The following is a 25,494-nucleotide window of genomic DNA, read 5'->3' on the forward strand; positions in this document are numbered from 1 at the left end:
CAACTTCACCTTATATGCTTTTAAGTTCTTCCCTGACATTCCTCAGCTCTTTCTCAAACCAGATGACAACAAGCCAGAAATATTCAACTCCCACTACAGAAATGGTGTTTCAGGCTTAAGGGTGCTTTTGCAGATTTAGGTAGTAGCTATAAAAGCTTCTATTAATAGCACTTTGATAAGTCTGAAGTGCAACCTGTTACTGCAGTCTTGGATTTAACAGCAGTAGAAACCCAACAAATGAGAAGGAAAAAAAATAATTACAAACGAGGACAGAATTTAGTGAAGGGCTTCCACTGCATACCTTCACCTCACAGTCATTCCCAATATGAAAAACGCAGAACTCTTTCTTTAAAAATACCAGTTACCACCACAAGAGGAAGCAGTATGTATTTCCAGTATGCAGGCTATGACAGCACACCACAGCTACTGCTGTCACACTTCACTCTCCTCCAGCTCACTAGGACATTTAAGTCTTCAGGAATAGATTGCAAGCAAGTCAGTCTGAGAAACAGTTGTAAGGACAGAAGGGACAAATAGCGTAACTCTGAAGATTAAGACAGAGCAAAAATCAAAGCTCTACTGACATCTAGCACAACCAGGCTGAACCACCAAGTTTGGCAAGTAAAAGGCAAAAAATTACTGTTCTAGAACAGGTAATTCTATGTGCCCTTTCGGCAAGGGCAGCTTTGCTCTAGCTTTAAAGCAAGCAAAGGTCAAGAGATATATATGTTGCATATGCACAGTGATTATATTAATAAATCAAAAAAACATGGAAACAACCAACCCCGACACAGATGAGCACACTTAGTAAGCAACTCTTTTGTATTATCAAGAGCTCTGAAGGCCTGGTGTAGACTCAACACTGCCATTTTCATCCAGATGTTTAACACCACACACTACAGAAAGAATACTGCTTTGGGCAGCACAATCTTACAAGACCTCTTTGATTGAAATTACAGAGTTTTGCATTTTATTTTCAGTTTCATCTTCTTTCAGAGGCAGCGGAGAGCATTCAACATCTCTCCCAACACCAAGACAGACAGGCACCTTCTGTACTTCTGACAAAAATGCCATCCACCTGCTTCAGGTCTGGCAAAAGCAAGGGATGAAATTAACGCAAAAATAACTCCATTACATACAATAGCTCAAACTGTAAAGGATGTGACAGAGGTATTTCTGCTTCAGTTGTACTTCTATGACAGGGCCTGCCCAGCCTTAATTCACAGTTATGAATTCTGCGTGCAAAAAGTACTTGTTTTCAATTATTAAATGCAGCCAAACCAATGAACAGAAGGTATTACAAACTTCAGCTATAACCATCTCTACCTAGTAAACCTAGCAACTGAAGGAAGAACCTCTTCCTTCCCCTTGGAAAAATTCCAACATACTCTTGACTTGATAAAGCAAATCTAGACCTTTTTTATTTTTATTTTTTTTTTTAAACAATTTGCCAAGACTGGAATGAGAGATAAATAGAAGGCACAACAATTTTGCTTTTTTTTTTATACAAATACAAACTAAACATGAAAAAAACTCCCTATTTCAATAAAAAAATTTCACAAGTTCAGGAAAAGTGTTTTAAGAGTCAAGTTCTAGACATTTAAAACCTATCCCACAATCCAAAATTTTAAAGTGGTAAAACAGTAGTTCGAATTCCTTTCTGAAATCATGTATCAAAAGAAAAAAGATTCTACGGATACCCATTATTCCACTTTTACAGCGCCACAGAGAGAAAGGTGAATGTCTATTTTTCAAGTGGCAATATCTCCAGGCCAGAGGATGTTCGTACGACCCCCAAAGAATAAAATCAATAGTTTTGTTTTTCTGCCCTTGAAATACTTGTCAAGTACTATTGTTTTCCTATAGGCTCTTGAACGCATGCACGTGAAATATTATTCCACTGACTGAAATGCACCCAAATTCAGTAGAAAGGGCAAGAGAAAAAAAAGAAAAAGAAAAAATAAAGAGACATTCCTTTAGGAAAAACCACTGGTACCAAAAAATCCAGTCCGCAAGTTTGAGGTGAACAAGAAAATTCAGTTTTTTCTTTTTAAAAATCCACTTTTCCTAAAACGTTGTTCCACAAAGCTGGAATCTGGGACAAGGACTAGGAAAAAAAAATCACAAAACCATAACACAAACAAAAAGGGGCCAAAATAGTATCAAACGTAGCAGTCTATAACAGGCTAGGGCCACATTCCAAGATACCCAAGGCTGAAATTCACAAATCTGCAGGAAAAAGGGTTTGCGCCACCATGTCAACATCCGTGATGCATTCACTGGCGTTGCCCGATCCCCCTTCCAGCTCCAAATCCTGGCTTCTGGGACATTCCTCCACGTGGAGGCCCTCGAATCCCACCTCCCAGCCCCCCACGAGTGCCTCCAGGTCCACGTGGTCTGTTATCTCTGCGGTCACCCTCCCTGGCAGCTCGTGTTTTCTTTTCCTCCACGTTCAGGCGCACCTCTCCCCTGAACATGATGGGCTGCAACAAAAGCAGAAGAGGTACTTTAATGACTGACTCACTGGTAACTCTTCCAACATCGAACAGATTTCTGCAATCTTGTCTCATATCTTCCCCTCTGCAGGGAAAAAAATAAATACAATTGAAGCATTTTATAATTGTTACTAGAAAATGCCAATAGTCAAACTATGTATCCAGTCTTGTGGCTTTACAGAGAAGATATAAAAAGAGATGCGTGTGACACTTGAAAAGCAATCTCTAGCTTAACACTGAGCATTCTGACATCTTTTAGAAAAGCAGTGAACTATTGACAGTAACCGCCTTTCATTAATACATGGAAATTCATTGTCTGACACCATGCAGAGTCCCAGCTATTTTGTTTGGGTTTTTTTAATAATGGCATGAACAATGTCATATCATCTCTGCCACCTTGCTATACAGGACAGTGAAGTCTTTCACTTAGGTCAAGCTTAATTTTTTAGAACTGCAATGGCAAGTGGTCACTTGACTGGGAAATCCCACTGAAGTAAAACCACAGAGAAGCAGGCCTACAACATCCCAGAAACCTCACTGCAGACAAAAAGTTGGTCTGCAAGAATCCACAAGCTACAGGAATAAGTACTCACTTTTTCAAATTATTCCTGCAGTTGCATAACAAACAAGAACATGAAAAATACGATCCATCACTGGCACAGGCACAATGTTTTCTTATCAAATGGGAAGACGAGCCATTCACTTGTAGTGAACTGACTGCAAAAGTAGAACAGATCTAAGGATGAAGCACACTGCCCTCCTCTAGCCATCAGTGGTGCTGGGCAAAGATCAAAACATCACGTTACAGCCTTGTTACCAACTCCAGTGTAAACTCCCACATTTTACATCAGACAGACATCAGGTTTAGCTTCACTGGCTAACAGTCTACCAAAGTCTTTTAGACTCATTTACAGCAAAGCTTATCCTCAAAAAAGTCCTACTGTTTCAGGGCATATGGTTGTTCAAAGCACTGGGCCCATTTGCAAAACAATTCACACATTGAATATTACAAACAGAGTTTAGTGCTGTTCAAAGCAGGGTAGGAGGCGTGTTAAACTGCTTTTATAGGGCCTAAGTCTATATTAAAAAAAGTTACACCTTATTTTAGAAAACCATGTCCATCCATTATAACTTAAGCATTTACATGGGCTTGCAGAAAAGATACTTTGAGTGCACCAACTATTACACATTCTAATTCTAACTTGGAAGCCAGCACCTACTCTCTTCTTTGGCTCCACCTGGATGTAGTGGCACAGTTAAACAAGTAAGAGCCACAAATCCCTCAGCCAAGTGTGCCTTTGGTATTCCCTGGACATGAAGTCTAGCACCCAGCTCTTAGCTACAAGCCCCACTGCAAGAGAACTCACAAGTGAACATTTCTAATTTGTTTCAGCAAAGATTCAAACATGCAAAGTTTAAGTCACTGCTGAAGGTGTTCACATATTGTTTGCAGCCGAGAAATGGCTTAAGGATGCACTGTCACTGTACTACTAGTTCCGACACCAATTCAGGCCAAAGTCAATCAAATTTACTCAATCTTCTGGTTTAGACTTTACCCTAGACCACATTAGAAATGCTCAACCCACAACAGTAGGAAAGCACTTAAGGAACCAACTTTCAGCATTTCAATATTGAATCAGCAGCTCCCTAGCAGTTCTAAATACTAACTCACCAAAGCTGGCGTCCCTCAACTAAATGTGTCTAGCCACATAAAATATGCCAAACTTAGACCAAATCTCGAGGTTTAAAAATCTACACCCGCATTATCCTAAAATTTAAGAACAGAAATATACTGGTAATACTGCTGTACAGTAAAGAGGAAAGGATGTCCCTGTCTGGTGAAAAGCTAGGCTGTAAGCAAGCAAACTGCACAGCTGTTACGGTGCATCCAGATTGACTGCCTACCACAACACTGTACAGTCATGGGCATGTTGTGCATTAGCAATCACTGCTAGTGAGCTGAGCAAGTATTTCCTGCCTTTGCTAGCAGAAATTTTTTCAAGCTGCAGACTAATATAGCTTCTCCCTTTCAACCCTTCTTCAACAAAAAAGATTCTATTTGTCCATAGGGTCAGACTCTCTCTACCTTGCCTTCCTAAAAGCATTTACCCGCTTCCTGCGTAGAGCTCAGCAACTTCCTATTGGAAAACGGCTCCTATAATGAATAAATTCACATTCACCTGAGTTGTTACAAGCTACTTAAATGACAAAAAATTCAACCTACACAAATGCTGCACAAGTCTTGGTAATAGCAGGAAAAGACATCACACCTACTTTAATAAGCTCAAGAAAGGCCAAAGGGACCAAGTAGCATTTTTCTTGTTAGAGTAATCCGACAAACATTCCCTGTCACTAGCAGACCAAAACCAGTGACTACAAGTTTATTTACCCTGCTGCTAAGGATCTTCTGGACTGGTTCAGGATCATCAAACACCACAAACCCAAAATTAGGGAGCTTTCCACCACTGTTGATGCGGAGTTCAACAACATTGCCATAGCCTGCAAGAGAAAAGCCAAGTTCTTGGGTCATACATTAGAATGTTCTGTTGACCACGTTTGTGGCTGTAACCCCCAAACCCCAAGTACAGCAAAGCAGCTAACTTACTTTGGAAAAAGTCTTTAAGTTCAGTTTTATCCACATCATGGGGAAGGTTCCCAACAAACAGCTGATGACTGTCTGGGTATCTCACAATCCGTCTAGTTTCCACATCACCTTGTTCACCCTCACGAACTTGAACAGAAAAGCAGAAATTGTTTAAGAAAAGCCAGTCCCCACAAACAAAAAACTAAAATAAAAAAAGCAGCCACGGCCAGAATTAGCACCTTATAAAAGAATCAGAATTCACACTACTTATCCATTCATATCTAAACTAAAAGGTAAGCATTCTACACCAGCAAGTTTGTAACTGCTTTTTGTCACCTGACTGAAGGCAAACACTGGAGTGGAAACCTAGTTACTTCAATAGAATGCTAGTGAAATTCAGCTCTAAAGATCACCACACATTCACACCAAGATCATCTAAACCAACCATATCCACAAAAGTAGAAACCATTTTCTTACTGACAAAATTAATGAGATTTTTAAAGCTTTAATCATGATATCGCCTCCCCAAAACCATCAAAGAGCAGAAAACAGTTCATCCTTTGTAGTTTCACTTACTTGGTCTAGGACCCCTCTGTGGTGGGATGCTTGTTCGCTGTTCCCTCACTCGCTGATCCCTCTGAGGTCTCTGAGGTGGGGTCTGAGATTCAGGCTTTGCCTCAGGGCGGGGCTGTATAAATTCAAAGAGGAGTTAACAGTAAATAACTAGACGTAAGAGCAGAGTTCACCTATTAAGAGCTCACTATCAAGTTGTTGAAAAAATAAATTGAAAATAAAGGAAAATCAAAAATCAGTTCTTTCTACCTGTGACTAAAATGCACGTTAGCTCATGCTGGCTGACAGCATACACATCACCTAAGTTAGAATTTCAAGGTCAGCACATTCATGACTATATACAATAAAGCATGTTGGCCCGAAGTGCAGTAGCAGTTACATAGACAGACAGTATTAACGTAAATTACTTCATGATAAAACCTCATTCATGAATAGGCAGTGGAAATAAAAGTTGCCTCTTTTGTGAAGAGGGTGCAATCACTTTAGATGACACGTATATCCAGCACTTGCATAAATACGTCTCAGTTTTCCTCCTTAAGAAAAAATTCCTTCTCAACCCAAAAGCAAAGCAGTAACATTTTTATGAAGTCTATCAGGAAACATTGATTTTTGAAGTCTTTAGAGTGTCTGAGAATTCAGATCATAAGCAAGTAGATTTCACTATGTTTTTCCCCACTTCAGTTAATGTAAGCCAGTTCAGCACTTAACTTCTCTAGGTGCTGGATTCCTACCTGCGAGACCGGTACTTTCACAACGTGAGGTGGTATTCCTGATACTGGAACAGCTCCACTGGGAGGGAGGTTCTTACTGGTTACTGATGCCCAGGAAAATGTCTAAAAAAAAAACAACCAACAAAAACCCAAACAAACGAAGACTGTAACTCAACTCCAGACACTTTTGTCCTTCCAAAATATATTCCTGATAGCACAGCTAACAAGACACAGGGTAACAGTAACAAGTTTTAACTTGTCCTTGAAGTTTGGGATCCAGTTACTAGCACTTTCCCCACAACTTCCTTCAAAACATTTAAATTCAGAAGATTTAGCATAATGACAATGGGGTACCACTTCCACCCTACTTCTAAGTTCTACGGAGAGTTGAAATAGGACACAGCATTGGCCTAAAACCAAATATCACATCAAGGTTAACCAAAGCATTGGTTTTGTACTCATTTGTCTACTTTCACCTCCCTAAACACTGAAGAGTGACAAAAATCCCCAGGTACAAGTGAAGCCGCATTTCACCAATTTTCCTGATTCAGCATGTCTGTTGCAGTCTGTTCAGAATTTCAGAAACTGTTTACAAAGAATCTGAATCTCTCACTGCTGCCACAGTTCCCACACCTACGGAATATACAAAGCTTTACCTTAGCTCCTGGTATTTTAACCAACTAGTTACTATTTAGAATTTCAACTACCTTTTCTTGTAGAGGAACTAATGGGAAAGAGGCAACTTGTCATGAGAAGAGTAATTTGGGCAGGAGGGGTGGAAATTATAGAGCATATGAACACTTTTAATTGCAGCTTTTTCTCCTCTTGCCAGAGAAAGGGTCATGCTCTGTAGAACGACAGGAGTCAAACATACAAATGAAACCACCACATCATAAGAAAGAGCCATCCACTGCCATTACCCTAGAATCCTCTTGCACTGCAGGAGCCGGATCAGCAGGAGCTGGAGAAGGACTCTTTTCCACAGTCTCTTCTGGAGCTGACTCCTCTAATACCGGCTCAGATTTTTCTTCCTGCACCTCTGGTTCAGGTTCCTGTTCAGGTTCTGGCTCAGGCTCAGGCTCTGCCTCTGCAGCAGTCTCTTCCAGGTGTTCCTCAATGTCATTGCTATTAAGCAGCACCACAAAAAGCAAGAAAAAGAGGTACTGTATTTATTACTGGGTGTTAAGAAATGCTATTTGTCCAACACAGAACTCAGGCACACTGCATTCAAGAAGAACAAGGTTAATCCTATCTAAATAAGGCCACACTGCACAGGGATGATGGAAACAAGTTTCACATTATTAAACTATAAAGTTGCAAAAGCATTACATTACTAAAAATCCAGAGTCTCTGTATGCAGCCTAACAGCACTCTGGTTTCAGCTGCCCCATAAACAGAACTTTTAACTACCAAAGAGAAAAAGCATCAGTAACAAATCAATTTGACCTGTTTTACAAGCAGTCTGTATTACACAATACCTGACTTCACATACAATATTACCTGACAGCCTGCTCATAATAAGCACCGGTATCATCAGGAACAGCCTCAGGTGTCTGCTGTCTTTCCTCAGGTTCCTCCCCTTCCTCCTCTGATTCTAAATAAAAGTCAAAACAGGAAAAAAAAAATACACCAGATAAGTCTTTAGTACTTGGTCCAAATGCAAGGCATCTTCCACAACATGCAGGTTAAGTCTCCGGTGAAAAGCACATGGGAAACACTACCAAGATATGACACAGAACAGCTTATTTCCTTATACTTCTACTATCACTTTGGTTACTCAGTTTTGACCAAGGTTAAACATGTTCTAAATACTTCAGAGAAGTAGATTTATAGCCTACAAGTCTGACCACAATTGCTAAAATAAGTTTTACAGGTTTTTTTAATGGAAGAAGAATATGCTAGAAAAATTACAATCATCTGCATGTCACAACTGCTTGCTGGAGTGCAAAGGAAAAAAACTAGATCACGAAGCTTAATGCTGATCTGCTCTCTCCAGCAAGGTTTCCTTTGGTCTGGGAGTGGACTATTCATACAGACCCAGAAACAAATATACCAGAACCACCCAAAAACTCCTGCTACTTACCCTCTGGAGGCTCAGTGTCAGAGTCACCAAAAACCTCATCTTGGTAACGGAAGATATCATTGTGGACATAAAACTTGTTTGCAACAGAACCCTAAAAACAAAATCAAAGGAAGAGGCAGGTTCAACTACATCAATTGCAGTAATATAAAACATGAAATAATGAGAAAACAAGAACAGCTTGAGGAAATCATCCTCCCCAAATAAGATTAACCAAACATGACTCCTTCAACAATATGTGTATTATTCAGGGAGGGGGATGGGGGGAAAGGACACATCATACTAGCAAGGCAAGTATGCATGGAATAGTGGGAAAAAAGAATCAATTAGCGCTTTGAATTCCAATAGCTCACAACACTGAAAAAGTACCAATGAAAACTTTCTGGGGTCTGAAGTATTAGTTATTAGCTCCAAGCCAAACTGAAAAATAAAGTGATCTTGCAACACTTTTTTCACTATCATTTTCAATTATGTGGACTGTTTTGAAAGGTATCTTTTTAAAAAGCGACCTCAAATGCCAAGTCAGCGCTTTATAGAACAAGAAAGTCCAGAACCTTTTTCTACTAGTTCTTTTCAGTAAGAGGACCGGCTGATAGGAGGGCAAATTGAAGAAAATAACCTCAGAAAATGCTTAAGAAAAAAAATATGCATTGCACATACCTAGCAATCAGAAGTTAGGATATTTACAACTGTAACTGTAATATCCAAGGTTAATGTATGACCATACAGAAGTAGTGTCATTTCCTAAGGAATATGCAGAACAACACTGCTGAATTTTGTGGCAAACTACCTTCCCAGTCTAACCCTTCAGATTCTAACACTGAACCAGACAGACCTCATTAATCTGACATGGTATTAGAACCACTATACCACCACTAGCACTCAATACAGCATACCTCAGGCGCAAGTACAAATGTTTGCATGAATCTGCGCACAGGCTGCATGTTATTGGAGAGCTCTCCCATCACCTGGACTACAACACCATCGTTGAGAGTAGCATGGGCATCCACATGACGAATCTTTGTGTGGCAATCCTTGAAGTTCAATGACAGCACCTTCTTGTGGATATCCTATGAAAGAACAGTGTACAGGTTACCCTGCAGAAGCCATTTCTGCTAAGTTAGCAGCTTTCAACGAAAACAAAAACATAGAACACTGTTTCAGACTATATTCCCTAACCCTAGAAAGGAAGCTTCACAGGATAATCTTTAATTGTGCTCTGCAAGCAATTTTACATGAACTTTAATAAAGGAAGCATATCTTGCCTAATTATTGCTGTCACAGACAGTTTTCTCTCCCTATTTTTTTTTTTTATTTTCCAGAAAGCACTTGGACAAAGGGCGATCAATCACAGCTGGATATGCATCTCTGCTTAATCACAAAGATGACAAAAAGAAGGAAAGAACAGTAAGATTTTTTTTTTTAAATACTTACAGATTGCCCATAGACTGCGTCAGCTGGTTTTCCATTGGAATCCAAGCCACCATGGACGTAGGAAGAGTTCTTTCCATAAAACCTGTTGGAAAAAAATATTTTAACACTAAACTTTGTTATGTAAGAACATTTGAGCCTCCACATTAGAAAGCATTATGAATAATTTACTCTCAAGCAATTTTTCTGTCTGAATTATTGGTATATAGCCATACAACTCTATAACCCTGTTGGTAATTTCGGGGTGCATGGGTTTAATCAAAGGGGAAAATGCAAAGTTCTCCTGTGTAAGCTGTAGCATTCAGATATGTCAGACACCCAAGCACTAATACCCAAAACCAAAGCCTCACAGGAGTCAGATGACCCATTTCCATTCTCCCTTTTCTGTACAAGGTCCCTAAAGCAACACAATACCCTGAACACCTGGGATGCCAAAGGCTTTCCCTCAACTTCTAGTTTAAAGTTTTGAGCAAGGGGCAATGGTACTTTTTTGTTCATCTACGGTAAAGAAAGTACTGCAGGTAAATCTTCCTTTTTGTAACTGAGTGATGACAAGCTAAAATGGCATGTGACTGCATTCTGCCAGCAGATAAAAAGCATAGAACTTAATTCCATGGCACACTGTCAACCTACATGAACGTGGTCAGCTGTCCCACCAAGTGGACAAATATTCCAAGTGTTCCTGAGACTGGAAGAAGGAAAGTTTCAGAAATTGTCTAGCTACTCAAAGCACAGCAAAGGAAAAAAAAAAGAAGGGGGTATCTTCAAAAACAAGGTTAGTTCTAGCATACAGGATACCTGTCAAATCAAACAGGACCAATCTGTTTGGATAACAGGTTGTAGTTTGCTGCACATTCCTAATTTCTCTGATTTTCCTTTAAGAAAGAGTTGTCGGTAAGACTACTGAGACATAAGAATATACAAGCATACATCATTCTCAACATTTTCCCCCTATTCAGGGGGCACTGTATCGAGAGAAAACTACAAAAATGCTTAATTAAATAACATATATCCAATTATAATCAACATCTATATTGATTACAACTAGAAGTAGCAAGCAGAACACTCCTGATTTACATTTTTTCCCCCACTTAAAATACATGTCTAGCAGCATTTCAGTAGCAACTAGAACACAAGTAATTCAAAGAATTCCTCTATTACACGTTTTAACCCAGCTGATGAAAACTGAAAGCAAACTACACCCTTAGCCTGTCTTGAGTAAATCAGATTAAATGTTCAAATTCAGCAAGCCAAGATGTAATAAGCTTATTCACCAATTTTAACATACGAATTAAGAAATTCACACAGAGAAACATGATCATGAAGTGAAGCAGAACTTTACCTGTGCAAATAGTCAGGTGCTTGGTTCAGCAGAGTATAGTACTGCCTCACGAATTCCCGCCCGACCAGCAGGGGACTTGGCTTCTCCATCACCATTTCTTTGGTCAGCTGAAAACTACAGAAAAATCAGAAGCTCCATATGACGTGAACATTTCACACTGCTGTTCACATACCGACAGCATAAGCCACATCACTGTGGAAAGCACGCACCAAACCCCATTATCTGTTTCACCACAGTAAGCAGTTTAACCAATGTTTCAGAGTCATCAGTCTTCGGTGCTGAGAAAAAGACTACAGGGTACAAAAACCAGTGGCAGGAGAGGCCGTACAGGTAAGGGAGATTACCTCATAACATGCCAGCATTTAATCATCCTACGTATCCTCAGTAAAAAGCAGGTGGCAAGCAAGTATGGTTCTTCAAGAGGATTTGCTAAGTGGCTAAGTCATTTACAGTTGATCCAAGTTCTACTTACCTCACTTGACTTCACAATCAGAATTAAAAGTCAGATGTTCTAAGGCAAAGCCTGTGCTAGTGTATTAGAGGCATTTTTAAAAGGTCAGAACAAGTGCAATCTAATTTTATCAGCAGTGCAGCACTCTCTGCTTGTGAGTGACAAGCGCTGTAGAGTAATATCGGATTATATTAAAATTACCACGCTACAAACAAATGTATGCTATTCTTCCCCCCGCTTCCACCAAACTCAGCAAGTCACCTCTCACTTAAATCCATCCAGAAGACCAGTCAAATGAACAGCACCACCCATACCTGGGCCAAGGGACCAATCAATCTAGGTACCTTCTACCTAATTCCCATCAATCTGTTAAATTACAGAAAGAAAAAAAAAAAAAAAAGGTCTTCGCAGGTAGATTACACAATATGTGCATCTTCAGTCCCAATCAGTCAAAACCGGAACACATTCCTATGTTTCCTTGCTTTCAGCTACTCATACACACCACTCACACTCATACAAATGAGATTCAAACTGGTCAGGAAAAACACCAATACCAGAGTATATTCTTGCTACCTAATACAGAAACAAAAGTAGATTTTTTGCTTCATAGTCAATTATACCAATAGGTAGCAGAATGGGTGCTTAGCAGACAGCTTTGCTATTGATGTATCACAGACTATATCTGATAGCTAGTTTTCCTGCAACTATTCAGGCCCTGTAGTGCAGACAGTAAAGTGCTATCTGCAGTAGGTCAAGCAAATGTTAACCAAAAGGGCATTAAAAAGACCCCCATGTAGCAGCTGAAATAACTTTCTCCCCATTACTGACCCTCAATCCCTTCCCCTACACAACACTTTCCCCACACACGGTGAGAAGATTCACCATACACACACTTAAGGTGTCATGCAAATCAAAACCAATACACTGCTAACTTAAGCCCTCCAGAAAGCAATTCAGGAGTCATCATTTACTTATCTGCTTTTATTTAAGGCTGTGTATCTATAAATAGCTCCAAGAACTGTCAGATTCAACTAAAAAAAAAAGTCAAACTAAGGTAGTCCTCTACACAGACTAACCTAGACGGGAGCCTGCAAAGTTCATACCTAGGCAGTTATATTAGGACAAGCTCTCCCTTGTCCCGATACGTAACAGCATCCTGTATCCTGGATAAACAGAGATGCCCACAACTACCATCTGAACAAAGCAAGGGGGGGGAAAGAAAAACGACTGCCTCTCCCATGTACTTGTACTAAAAGCCTTGTCCTAGTTCATCCAAGGATCTTGTTTGACACTTCCATTACATCTGCTGAATATCAGAGTCCTTTAAATGCTAAGAACTGACAAGAGACTGTAGCTTCAAAAGGCAGAGGCAACCTACCAGGTCAGGATTATTACAGCAAGTTTCAAATGCACACCATAGCAGGCCAAGGAAGATAACCAGACTGCTGGATGTACCAGGAAAGCAAAACAGAAGCTTCAAACCCCAAAGAGAAGAACATACAAAAAAGATGACATGGAAGCTGGTATTTCGGATAAAGCCAAGTCCAAGTCAACCTGGCAAATTCCTTATCTTTCAAACTGTGGTCTAACACCCAACATACTGTAAACAAAAGATCCAAGGCAATGCTTAACCATACTGGCAGAACATACAGATAATGTATTTGAGATTGTAATCACACCTGAACTCCCAGCAATGGTCAGCACACACTGCATCTAGCTCATTTGGAGATACAGTACACAAATTCCTACCCTGGGAGGCATGCAGTTTAAGGTTCAAAACAGGAGACTTAACTAGAACACTATTAATATGACAACAAAACTTGCTATAACTCATATACACATATATGTTTTGCTCTGCTTTTAACACAATCACAGTTTTTTTCACTCTGTAAGCTTCAAAATAAGTGCAAAGTATTTTTTTAAATATATGTGAGAAAGATCTGACAGGCTCCAGAGGATGTGTACATTGAATGCCTGCTCTTTCAGTAGGAAGGGTGTGTATCCCCTCCATATGAGGAAATATTACTTAAATGGTAACATGCCGAAAAAATAAGATTAAACATGACCTAGAATGGAAAAAGGCTTTTCAATACGTTCAAAAGCTTTCAGTTGTTTGAGGGTATTTTCAAGAGCTAACCATGCAGAAATAAAGTGATATTCCATGATCGGGTCTGGCCCACAGTAAGTGCTCACATTCTGCAGACCACTTGCATTTTAAGAAGGTTGCAGTATCTGTGGTTTTGAAGAAGCCTTCAAACTGCAAGCGTAATGTGTTATGGAGACAGATGCCCGAGACCAAGCACAGTCCGAAGTGACAAAACCTCAAAGATAGGAGCTTGTTTGCCTTCAGTGCATGTTAAATTAGATCCCCACAGAATATTATCAGATGAAAAGAAACACCTCAGGTAAAGTAAAGTTACAATTGTGGGTACCACTGCCAATTTTCTCATTTGTTTCCTGTCAAGCACTTGGGAAGCTCTATCATTATGAGGTGCAGGACAACCCTAAAGCAGTAGGAATAGAAACTGCAGACAGACAAGACCTGCACTTACAGGTCCAGTCAGATTAACTGAAAAAGCAAGACTTAATTGCTCCACAACAGTTAAAAAACTTGCCTCTGTGCTCCGAGTTTACAGTTAGAAAGCCAGTCCCCCAAGATCACTGTTTGGAGTACGACAAGAGCAAGCACATGTTGCCTGTTCACTGTTCTTCCTGTTTTTTGGGGTGGAGGGTGGAGAAGCTGCAAGAGGAACATACAATTTCTTTGTAAAGACTAGCTTCCCCTGGAATTCAAGCTTATTTCTATAAACAAACAGGCAGGTTTTCTACTCAATTCTGTTAAGTGCTGAATGGGGCTCTTTGGAGAGTTATCTCCAGCTGCTTCTAAATATGAATGTACGAAGCTTGACATCCTCCCACAATAGTAAACTCTTACCTGCAGCACACAAATCTCATTTGTTCATTTAGCAAAAAGCTCTTGCTGATTTCTCTTCTTCAGTGAAAGAGTCCTCACCTGTATTAACCCACTATCACGTCATCCTCAATGCTGTTCAGCAGAGCATTGGGAGAGCTCACAAGACAAAGTGGCTTGTGCTGATTATGTCTGTCACATTTACCTGCTAAAAATCAAAAAATATTTTTTTAAAAAACAAATCAAAGGACTTCCCTACTGCTAAGGGTGAAAAAAAAAAAATCTATCGGAACTAACTCTTAACGTTGAAAGAGGAATAGCAGAGTGCCCAGTTCTCACTAAGTGGATCTGAAAAGAAATGGGAAAAACCTTTACATGACCTAATCGGAGGACAACAATCTGTTTTTACTCCTGCTGCACCTGCTGCTACGCTGCCAGTTACCATCTGTTCTTATCCTCCAGCCAGAAGAACCTGAATGATAGAAGCCAAGCATCCCCAGAGAGATTTTTCGCTCCCTACCGCTCATGAGTAGTCTATTACACCACTATTCCTTGACCTAAGAATAACTGCAAGTATTTTATACTGCATTTCTACTGCACAGAGCATAGTAGCACCAAATGCTTGAACCGTCACTACATTACTCCTGATAGAAGCTTATCCACACATTTTTGTGTCAAGTTAATGATGAAAGGGTGAAAATTGACAGGAAAAGCTGAAAATCAGACAATTTAAGATTCATTCATAAACATGCATTCATATTACTCCATATGTAAGACAAACTGAGTAATTCAAATTATAACAAATACACTAAAACAGTTCTGCCACATAACTGAGCCTTTTCCTTAAGCCAAGAGACTTACAGGAAGACAAATACCTCCTTTACAGTGGTTATCACCTGGGTGGTGGAAAATTCCACCATCTGTTACAACGCTCCTACTTGGCAGAAAATCAATGCTAGGCACAAATTTCTGAAGTACAGTTATGTAAATTCTGTATTAGCAAATTCAGATTTATGTCCACAAAACAAAAAATGTATTAGTATTCAGAAAAATAATAGACTCAAAGAACACCTAACAGCGCTAGTTAGTGTTAGTCTGAACCTTATTTCTACTAGACAAGAAAGAAAACGTCTCCAATATACGTCACACAATGTTCAGGCTGTCAGGGCAGCTAGTGACTGCAGAACCCACTTAGCCTGATGTAACAAGCCAAAGGACCAGACTCCATAGAAATAAAATACAGAAATCAGAAAATCCCAAACTTTACTTCCTGAAGTATGGGGCAATTTTAAACATCTTCTGTCAAGCAAAATGTCAGTACTAACAGAAAGGTAAGCTAAAATCTACATTGAAGCATATTCTAAACAGGCCACGGTTTGTTTTTAACATTATCCTTATGCCTTTGTTCTCGGCCATCTTAATTTCCATATTTTTTACTTTTATTTCAGTAAAAGGAACAATCTCAAAACCCCCAAAGTTACTACAACGCATTATAGTTCTGTGATTGGTATATCACACATCAGATACAGGGAACAACCATACAGAAGTTTACACTTTCTCTTTTGGCTATTTGCATGCTATAAGGAGACTCATTTGATACAATATTCTTGTCCATCTCTACAAATTGGTAGTTTACAGAGTACCAAAACAATCATGTTGTCTCCTCATCCTGTCAATTACAGGGTTAACCAACTAAAATATTATCATAGAGCTATTAGACTGTTTCCAACAACTTTTATGAAATACAATTCAGATCTTTCACCTCTATAACTTTACCTCTAAGTATACAAAAGCAACTCTCACAGTACAAATTATGTTACCCAGATAAAGATACTTCTCCCCTCTAAATCAGAATGTCAAACTTTTCACACAACTCTACATCCCTCATTTTGATATCAATTAATTCCTGAATATAAAAAGGCTTTCAGAAAACTTAAACACCCAGAGAAGCTCACATGGAAAAGAGGTGACTGTATCCAAGCATGTCATACTACAAAGCTGGCAAACAACAATTTTACTAGACATTAAAGGTCTGGTCAATAGTTAATCGGATTGCGTAATTAAGTGTCATTTGGGACTTCTCCAAGTTGCTTAGCAACAGGTGAGCATGTTCAAAGCTACAAAGCTTTTATCTGTACATGGTTACTACTGCTGCTTTGGACAAGAAAAAGAAAGTAGTCAGTAAAAAGAAAACTCCTAATATGCCTCCAACAGGCATGATATAGATTAAAAGTTAAAAAGCAAAACAATTCCACTTATTTCCAACAATCCATACATTTCACTTGACTAGCATCTGCTAGTGCTGCTGACTAAGCAAAAAAAATAATAAGATAAGCTAGTACCTGTGTGAGCTACGCTACAGAGCATTAAAGAGTGAACAATGAAATACAAACAAGCTGAGCTTGCAACACTAGGCACGTTCCAGTGCCCATCTCAACTGGGGATTTACATCATTACACCAGATAGCTCTCAAGTAATTAATGTAAACCTTTTCAAGAAAATTCGTATTTAAAATGCTACAAGATACCAGATACCTTTATTTTAACAGAGCTTTAGCTTTAACTACCTGTGAGGAACAAAAAAAAAAAAACAAAACAAAACCCCACCCAATTGTTGACCCCAAGCCTAAATTATGATGTGCTGAAAAAGCACCTTAAATAAGTAGGCAACCAAAGTCTCAAAACACTAACCTCCTTTAAAAGAACACGTCTCATTACTGGCCTCCCACTGGATGCAGAAGCAGACAATGTCACAGGTAACTCTCACAGCAATACAGCCTGTATTTTATACAGAAGCCATTACTGACAGTTGCCTGCCTGCAACCAGTTCAACTTCTTTGCATTCTGACAAATTCAGAGGGAAAGTATTCCATCTGAAAGAAGTTACCTTGAAGGTAGCATTATTTCACAGGAGGCATGACACTTGGAAGCCAGAGCCTGAAAGCTCAGCGATGGGATAATTTAGCCAATGAAAAATGAAATACTTGAAGATCAAACTGGAACAAGTGGTGAGGTTACCAGCATTCAACTCTTACTAGTATCTCCTGGAAACATTAAGCTACTCCATAAGGTACACTTCCAGAAGCAGGCACTCCGCACTACCCAACCAAGATCAGAGCAGTATGAAGTGCTAGACACATCATGGAGAGAAAGTAGCCTTTATTGATCATCTTCAAAACCAACACCTAATAAAAGTTTGAGGATCCAGATCCACTTTAACACAGCTGTTTCTTCATTCACTACAGCAACTTGTGTCTACCATGTGACAGCCACCCAACCTACAAAGACATGCAGTTCCAAAGTTCATAGGGTACCTGAGGGTGCTATAAAGAGCTGGATCCTAAAAAAAAAAATAATTGTGGGGGAGTGACTTTGGCTGAATGCCAGGTGTCCACCAAGCAGCTCTATCACTCCCCTCCTCAGTTGAATCTCAGGGTGTGCGGGTAGAGGGGGAGAAAATAAGATGAAAAAAATATTTGTGGGTCCAGATAAAGGCAGTTTAGTGAAGCGATAGCTAAAGTCACTCATGCAGAAGCAAAGGAAAACAAAAGATGTTATTCTCTACTTCCCATCCACAGGTAATGTTCGGCCACTTCCCAGGAAGCAGAGTTTCAGTATGGGTACCAGTTCCTCCAGAAGACAAATGTCATTAATAACGAATGCCCCCCACTTTCTCCTCATTTCGCTTGGCTTTTGTATCTGAGCAGACATCACATGGTATGGAATATCCCATTGGGCCAGTTGTCGTGGCTATGTCCCTTCCCAAGGTCTTGCCCACCCCCAGCCTACTGGTGGTGGGTGGGAGGTCTGAGATAAGGCCTTGATGCTGTGCGAGCACTGCTCAGCAGTAGCCAAAACACCGGGGCGGTATCACCACTTTTCCAGCTACCAGTACAAAACGCAGCACTGAGGGCTGCTATGGGGCTCAGCCAGACCCAATACTGTAATCATACAGCAACCAGAATGCTGCATCCTTGGACAAACAGCTTTCTCTGTGCTTAATTACCCTGATGCTGCACTGCAGGGAGGCAGAGCAATACCTGAACCCTCTTCTAAAGTTATTTGAGACATACCGATGAGGAACACTATAGAAAAGCTAGACATTACACCAACAGACAGATAAGAAAAATCAAACGAAGTTAAATATTCTCTAATCAAAGTATCCAAGCAATCAATCCAAATTTAAATACAAGAAAAACATGTTCGCTACAAGATTAAAAAAATAATTAAAAATTACATTCAATACTGCCCATGCTAGTACTGAAAAACCCCTCAGCTTGCCAGTGGCAGATGGGAAGCCTTACTCAGCAGCAATGCACAGCCCTTTAAACACTGTAAGAATACAGATAAACCATGAATTGCTTCAGAAGAGCTGTCATTGTAGAAGTCAGCCTGTGTTTTTGCTAACAAACCTAAGTGTGATCCACAAGTTGATGGATATGGAGTCTGCCAGTTTGTAGACAAAAATTCTGTGCTTCTTGTATTGTTCAGCTCTGCCAAGCAAGACAGATCAACTGAAGATTTCTACTGCTATTATTCAAAGTCTAAAAGAACACCCACCATTTCAGAGAAATGTAATTCCTACAGCATTAAGCTCAAAAGCTGAGAAATAAAATACAAAAGACAACTACCTAAAGCGTAAGTTAAGGTAGCTGACACCAACATCTATACCTATACAGTAAAGACTTCATCTGGGGAAGGGAAAAAAAAGATACTAGATACGATTCCTGTAGTTAAGAGCATAAGGGTCCAAACAAAAAACCAAATTAGGTCCTCTTTAAAAGGGGAGAAAAAAAGAAACTAACCCAGAAGAATCTTAAAAATTTGGTTTTAAAAAGTAAGTGATATCAAAAGAGTTTCTCATCAAGCTGTTTTTCTTGGGTTCTTCTCCCTTCAAAATGCTTTGTTTTCCCTGAGTGCTGGGCCTATTTTAGTGTGGGTATGGATTTTTTCTTTCTTTCTTCCTTTTAAAGCAGTCTCAACTGGCTTCTGATTTTCTACTTTGTATCACACAACCATCACTTCTGTTAAGTGACACAAAAACTAGCAATACAAAGAAAAGGGTAGTATTTCTGCAGAAGCAGCGTGAAGTATTGGAGTCCTTGCTTAGAATTAGCAGCAAGAAACAGGTTTTATTTGAAGTTAATGTTTGGAACAGCTGCCTCATGCCTATGATCCAGCAAGGGTCACCTTTCAGTAGCCAAATCTGCAGTCTCCCTTTAGACTGCAGCTAAGGGCACTTAGCATTAGTTTTTTGAAAGTTCTTCTGTACCGTGTCACAGGAGAAAAATAATCAAACTTAAACTACACATACCTAAGTTTGTCCTTTCTTATGTTACAAACAGATCATCACATCGAGTTACACATGCCATTTATTACCTACTTTTGTTTCAACAATGTGCACTATATATAGATTTATGATGGGGAAGTGAATTTTTTCTTTTCTGTTCTCAGATGTCTCAATATGGCTCTGCCTCTTTCAACAAGTCACCAGAAATTTCCTACTCATTACACAAAAGCGATACAGGGTAGGCAAGGTGGAAGACCTAGAACACACAAAACTAAGTTCCTGTTACTTAAGTTTTATTGTCTAAAAAAAAAAAAAAAAAGAAATACTGGAACACCAAATTAGAAATCTTAATCTCTGGTACTTCTAGACATCCAAAAGGCAGGGAGAGAGCCCTCGATTGGTAACTACTTTGCTAAATTCTTTCTGTGGAGGACTGCCATTAAAAACACACTTGCACACAGTCTCAGAAGTACAACCTGAAGCTCAGTCCCTATTTGGGGATTTTTCATGAAACAACTTCACCTGCAGTAAGTCTCACCATATAGGTCAGCCAGTATTTTTATTTTTGAAGCATATATAGACAATGTAATCCTCCTCCAATAACAGCTGTCCCCAAGACAGTCACAATAGTCTACATGCACTAATCCCTTTGAATTCCTTTGTGCATTTCCAGAAGTATGTTTCTCAATTGTTGAGAGGCTATACCTAGGTATGTTAAGTAAAGAGCTCCAAAAATGCATAGAACATGCCTCATTCGCTCTCCTTTTTATATTGGAACAGTTCTGGGAACTGTTCATATCCTGCTTGAGTTTGACAGAGGAAAAACTGGAAATAATCTTGCTACTGAAAAAAAGTTAAGCAAGGCTGCTGTAGAGGGACCTGCTGTAACATTAAGCCAAGATGATCTGCCCTGAGCCTAACTAGTAAAACTTCATGTTGTCACAGAAATATAGCTATGTTGCATTTAGCATTACAGAAAAAAAAAAGTGGCCATTGTGATTTGACAGAAGTCCAAGATGAACTCCTCTTGAAAATCTGAGCTCTCACAAAACCCAAAGCCTTGAGAATTCACAGAAATATTCCTACACTTATTTTAAAATAATCCTAAATAATTTTTCTAAACAGGCTCTCTCCTACACCTGGGCAAAGGACTTTCTCATTTCTAACCAGACCTATTCCAACCTTTTACCCTACAATCAGAAAAAAATTTCTGTAAAATTACCTTTTAACCATGCAAATTTCATCCTAAAGGGTAGTAGGATAGTGCTAACCTGAATGGTTTATTTACTCATTTTTTAAAATGAAAAATAAAAGTCAGCTTTATGCCTATGCTGCTCTCCAGACTAGTCAGTGATGGAAGTAGCTACTTAAACCCAATGATTTTGCCATTAGAACAGGTTTTGTTTTGACATCCAAGAGCTGCTCCAACAACTCGATGAAGTTGGCAGCAGGTCCAGTCTTCTCTTAGGTCTGCAATTTTTCCATTTGGCTCCACTGCAGCTTCTTAAAGTAAAAAGCAAAAGTTACTCATAGGCAGTCAGAAGAGGCAGATTAGAACACCCAGCTACACAGACATTACAGTGAAATTCAAACTCATTCCCACTTGGATTAAAATCACCAGGATTAAAATTTACCAAAATATTTTCTGCATGCCAAGCAACAGATACTTGTAAAGAGAGTGAACTCTTTCACCTCTACCCATTTTGGCCACAGAAGACTCTTAACCTTCATATGTTGACTGGATTCTAGCACTCAAGACTGATCCGTCACAGCATTGCTAAAACACTTAAAAACAAAACAGAAAGTCAGCCTAAGAGCAGTCATAAGTGAAACAAGAAAACAGTACAGGGCAACGCAGAAGAAAATAGAAGATGGCCACTAGCATTTTAGAATGCAGTATTTCACATTTGCCTCAGCCAGTAATCAGGTTTATAACTGATGATTTGTACATAGCTGACAGCTCACAATCTCCTAGCTCTGAAAGCAGCACTCCACCAGCTATGCCTTTCTGGAAGAGGTCCAGACTTAATATAGCAAAACTAGGACCTCAGACCAGTATAATATTCACTGCCTGCAAAGTTTTAGGGAGTCTTTCAGAGTAGTTTAATATCAAGCATCTTAATTTTTTTCTTTCTTTTCACTACTCAATGAGGTAGCTGAAGATTATCAAGTCTGTTAGCAATTTCAGTAAAAAGTTAATAATTACTTCAATTCTGGAAATTTTATTTAGGTACCTGTAAAAAAGTATGCAGTTTTATAGACAAAACTATCACTTTCACCTTTGGTTTGTTTCAAGCACAGTAGACTACAGCCAGCACAACTAGCACCATCCTGCTAGAGCCCTGCTCTACTTTGATTTCCTCAGATTCTTCTTTCATCACATTAATCAGACAAAAAGGCGCAGGTCATAATATTTAAATGTCTTCTAACTCAAACAGGCCATTTATACCAATCTTATGAGTGCTCTCTCAACAAGTACTCCTGTTATGAACAGAAATATCAGTATGTACTTAAGAGTATCATCATCTTTGCTTCGTTTTACTTTCCTTAAAAAGCATTCCTCTGTACATATTCAACTTACAATTAGCAAGGTGAAAAACAAAACACTTTTTTTCTGAACCAACAAAGAACTTGCTGTTTCATCAGGTGCATAAAGATTTCATGTTTAAAATTAAGATATTCAAACTTAAAAAAAAGAGTATCATCAGTTGTGCTGAAGTCCATTGACACTATTGTGCCAGCAGCAAACTGAACAGTAGAGCAGTGGTCATTATAAGACCAGTACAAACAAGTCTTCTAGTATGTTTTTGTTGTTTCTTAGACTGCAAATGCAAAGAATTCCTACAAAACATCCTGATGTTTACACTTGACCCACACAAAGGAAATCTTGACCACCACGTCTTCTATCTTACTTATGTTTTCTATCCTTCAGCTTAAGGAGTTCACACTTAAAAGAATACAACCCAGCAAAAAAAGGCAGTTGCCCAATTCACATTAAGTCAAGAACTGGAGTCCGCTACTTAGCGCCTGATGTACACAACATTTTTTTAAAAAATTACATTTAAAAATAAGATACACATTTGCAAAGGTCGCAATGTTGATTTGATTATTTTTCTAGTACGTTTTGTATAATTACACTTCCTAGCACGTTTTAACACTGCCTTTCAGGCAAACTAGTCCCTTGAACATGTGATGCTATAAAAAAAGTTGTGAGATCATCATAAAGATGCTCTGCAACTATTAACATGTAAGACCTTAAGCACATAAATACTTATAGCTAAATTGAAGACTAGCTGTATATTCCATCCACTGAGGGTTTTTTTATTATTTTTTTCTCCAAAGCTAGATGCACAGTTTCACAACATTAACTATACTGACTGAAACACTCCAGGAAAAGGTGCGTTCAGTTCACAGGATGTGAACATGCTACTACCAGTATCACGGAAGTATCACAGAAGTATTACAGAACTACCTATTTACCAAAATGATTAGGCTTGTTCTTTACAGAGGAGCAATAAAAGTGAAAATTTGGTCAAAGGGAAGATTTCAAAAAAGGTTTGAAACGCAGTTTTTGTCTGTCGACTTCTGTACTCCCTTCTCTTTACATCACCAATCCAAAAAGTCTTATTGACTAAGGCCAATCCAACACACACTCTACGTTTGATTTATGGCACCTGGAAGCATTAGCCTTCAGAGCCTGATAGTGGTGTCCACATTTCCTGAAGCTGTCACTCCTTGCTGCGAGAGCACAGGCTAGACAAAAATAGCATCCACTGGAAACATGGCGGCTTGCTGCAAATGCTGCTTTCAACCAATCGTGGAAACAAAAAATAAAACTATCGGTTTGTTTGTAAAGAATACTTACTACATTCACGCAACCCTTAACATAACAGGTCACCAGGTAAACCCGTTGAGAATTCCTATCATATTAGATCATCCAGATCAAGACTAAAATGTACCCGACAGATATACGGAAACCTTTTCTCTGGTTTTCCTCCAGCAAGTATATTTAGGGCCTTACAAGAGGCTGGAAAGTCTTCATACAAGCACTACTTCACATTTAAATCTTAGCTTAATCTCGGATCCAGCCAAGGTCATGCGGTAAGTCAGAGTAAGATACACACTCCCCTTCTGCTCGCATTATGACTCCCTTGATCTACGAAGTTGGAGCCAGGGAGACACGATATGATAAACCGGGAAAGACACCCTCGCTATGCAAGCACCCAGTATTACTCCTTCAATCTACAGCTACTACCGACTGTTGAAAGGGGCTCTCACAACTACGTACCAGGCGTTCGGTCGTCTCAGACCCAACCCCAACCCCCCTCAAAAAAAAAAAAAAAAAAAAAAAAAAAGGCGCCACAAAAAGAAAACCACAAACACAAAGCCAGCGGATAAAAAAACACCAACAGTCCGTAAAACCGAGAACAAAGCTCGCAGCTCCACATCTCGACTCGCACAATGAAGGCCCGTGAGCGGCCGATCCCTCCCCCCGCAAATAACGCTCCCTCCCAAGTAGCTGCTGGCCGAGCAGCGCCCCATCCCACCCGCCCCCCCCCCGCACCTCTCCGAGGGCCCGGGAGGTTCCTCCCGCCCGAGGGCCCCGCGAAAGCCCAGCCACGGGGTCGGACGGGAGGGCGCTCGCCACAAAGCGCCGCCGGCACCGGGTGGGCCCCGCATGCGGGACAGGGACAGTGGGAGCCACCTCAGCGCCAGGAACGCGGGGGTACACCGGCAGCCCCCCTCCCTCAACGGACCGCGGCCTACCAGGGGGGTGGGGGGGGCCATCTCAGGCCAGGCCCGGTGTGTGCGGCCCGCAGCCGTCCCTGGGAGGACGGGACCCCGCCGGTGGCTCCCGCCCGCTCCCCCTGCGGCCACGGACCCTCCCCCTCACCTGCGGGCGGAGTGGGACGGGAGCGGGAGGCGTCGCTTCACCACAGGCCTGCCCGGCGGACGAGAAGCACCTCACGCAACGGCGTGCTCTGCCGCCGGCTAGATATATCCGGTGCGCAGCCTACCCCAACGGGAGCAAAATGAGCCAATCAGAGAACGGCGGTAGCCTTCACTCGGATGCTAGTTGGCCCACAGCAGTAAAAAAGGCGAGCGAAGAGTTGAGAGGCAGCTCAGGCTACCAACCATGCGGCCAGGCTCCGCGGGGCGGTGAGAGTGACCGACACCTAGAAGAACCAATAGACGATAGGTCTCCCGCTGTTGGGGTGGGACGAGACCTAATAGATTTCCCTTTTAGCCAATAGGACGACGCTACCCGCGCTCCCAGGCGCGAAGGGCGGGGCAGGTCTGACGCCGTAGTATGGTTGAGCCGCACAGCAGCGCCCTTGAGAAAGTGCTGGTAAACCCCGTTATAGAACGGGGCGGCCCCTCTGTGCGGCACAGAGCGCAGCGACCAATGGGAGAGCGCGGCGAGCCTGACGGACAGGCCACCTCCGGCGTTCTTAAAGGGACAGGCAGCCCGCCACGAGGGCTGGCGTTCCGCGCCCGGCACCACCCCCTGCTGGAGGGAAGGGGACGGCGCCCAACATGGCGGCGGGGGGGCCATGTGCTGTGTGCCGAGGCCCTGCCACCCCTAGTACAGGAGCACACAGTCCCCACGGGTAGGGCCTCAGACCC

General features: G+C 40.7%; 1 protein-coding gene across 3 annotated transcripts; it reads right to left on the reverse strand.

Annotated features, from left to right (window-relative positions):
- Nucleotides 1-1,395: 1,395 nt before the first annotated feature.
- G3BP1 (G3BP stress granule assembly factor 1) lies at nt 1,396-25,008 on the reverse strand. 3 transcript variants are annotated; one of them, XM_005231808.4, is made up of 12 exons: nt 24,761-25,008; nt 11,216-11,329; nt 9,877-9,958; nt 9,339-9,512; nt 8,446-8,536; nt 7,863-7,956; nt 7,283-7,487; nt 6,384-6,485; nt 5,656-5,767; nt 5,101-5,226; nt 4,885-4,994; nt 1,396-2,483 (listed from the first exon to the last, which is right to left on the reverse strand). In XM_005231808.4, the coding sequence occupies exons 2-12, from the start codon at nt 11,308-11,310 to the stop codon at nt 2,277-2,279; spliced, it is 1,398 nt and encodes a 465-aa protein (XP_005231865.1). In that variant the 5' UTR covers nt 11,311-11,329; nt 24,761-25,008; the 3' UTR covers nt 1,396-2,276. The 3 variants fall into 3 exon arrangements, with proteins under 3 accessions (XP_005231865.1, XP_005231864.1, XP_027634619.1); XM_005231807.4 differs by having other exon boundaries at nt 4,885-5,015; nt 24,761-25,007; XM_027778818.2 differs by lacking the exon at nt 24,761-25,008 and adding an exon at nt 11,425-11,443 and having other exon boundaries at nt 4,885-5,015.
- Between the last annotated feature and the right edge of the window lie 486 nt (nt 25,009-25,494).

Source organism: Falco peregrinus, chromosome 8 (genome assembly GCF_023634155.1).
Source record: "Falco peregrinus isolate bFalPer1 chromosome 8, bFalPer1.pri, whole genome shotgun sequence".
Taxonomy (NCBI): Eukaryota; Metazoa; Chordata; class Aves; order Falconiformes; family Falconidae; genus Falco; species Falco peregrinus.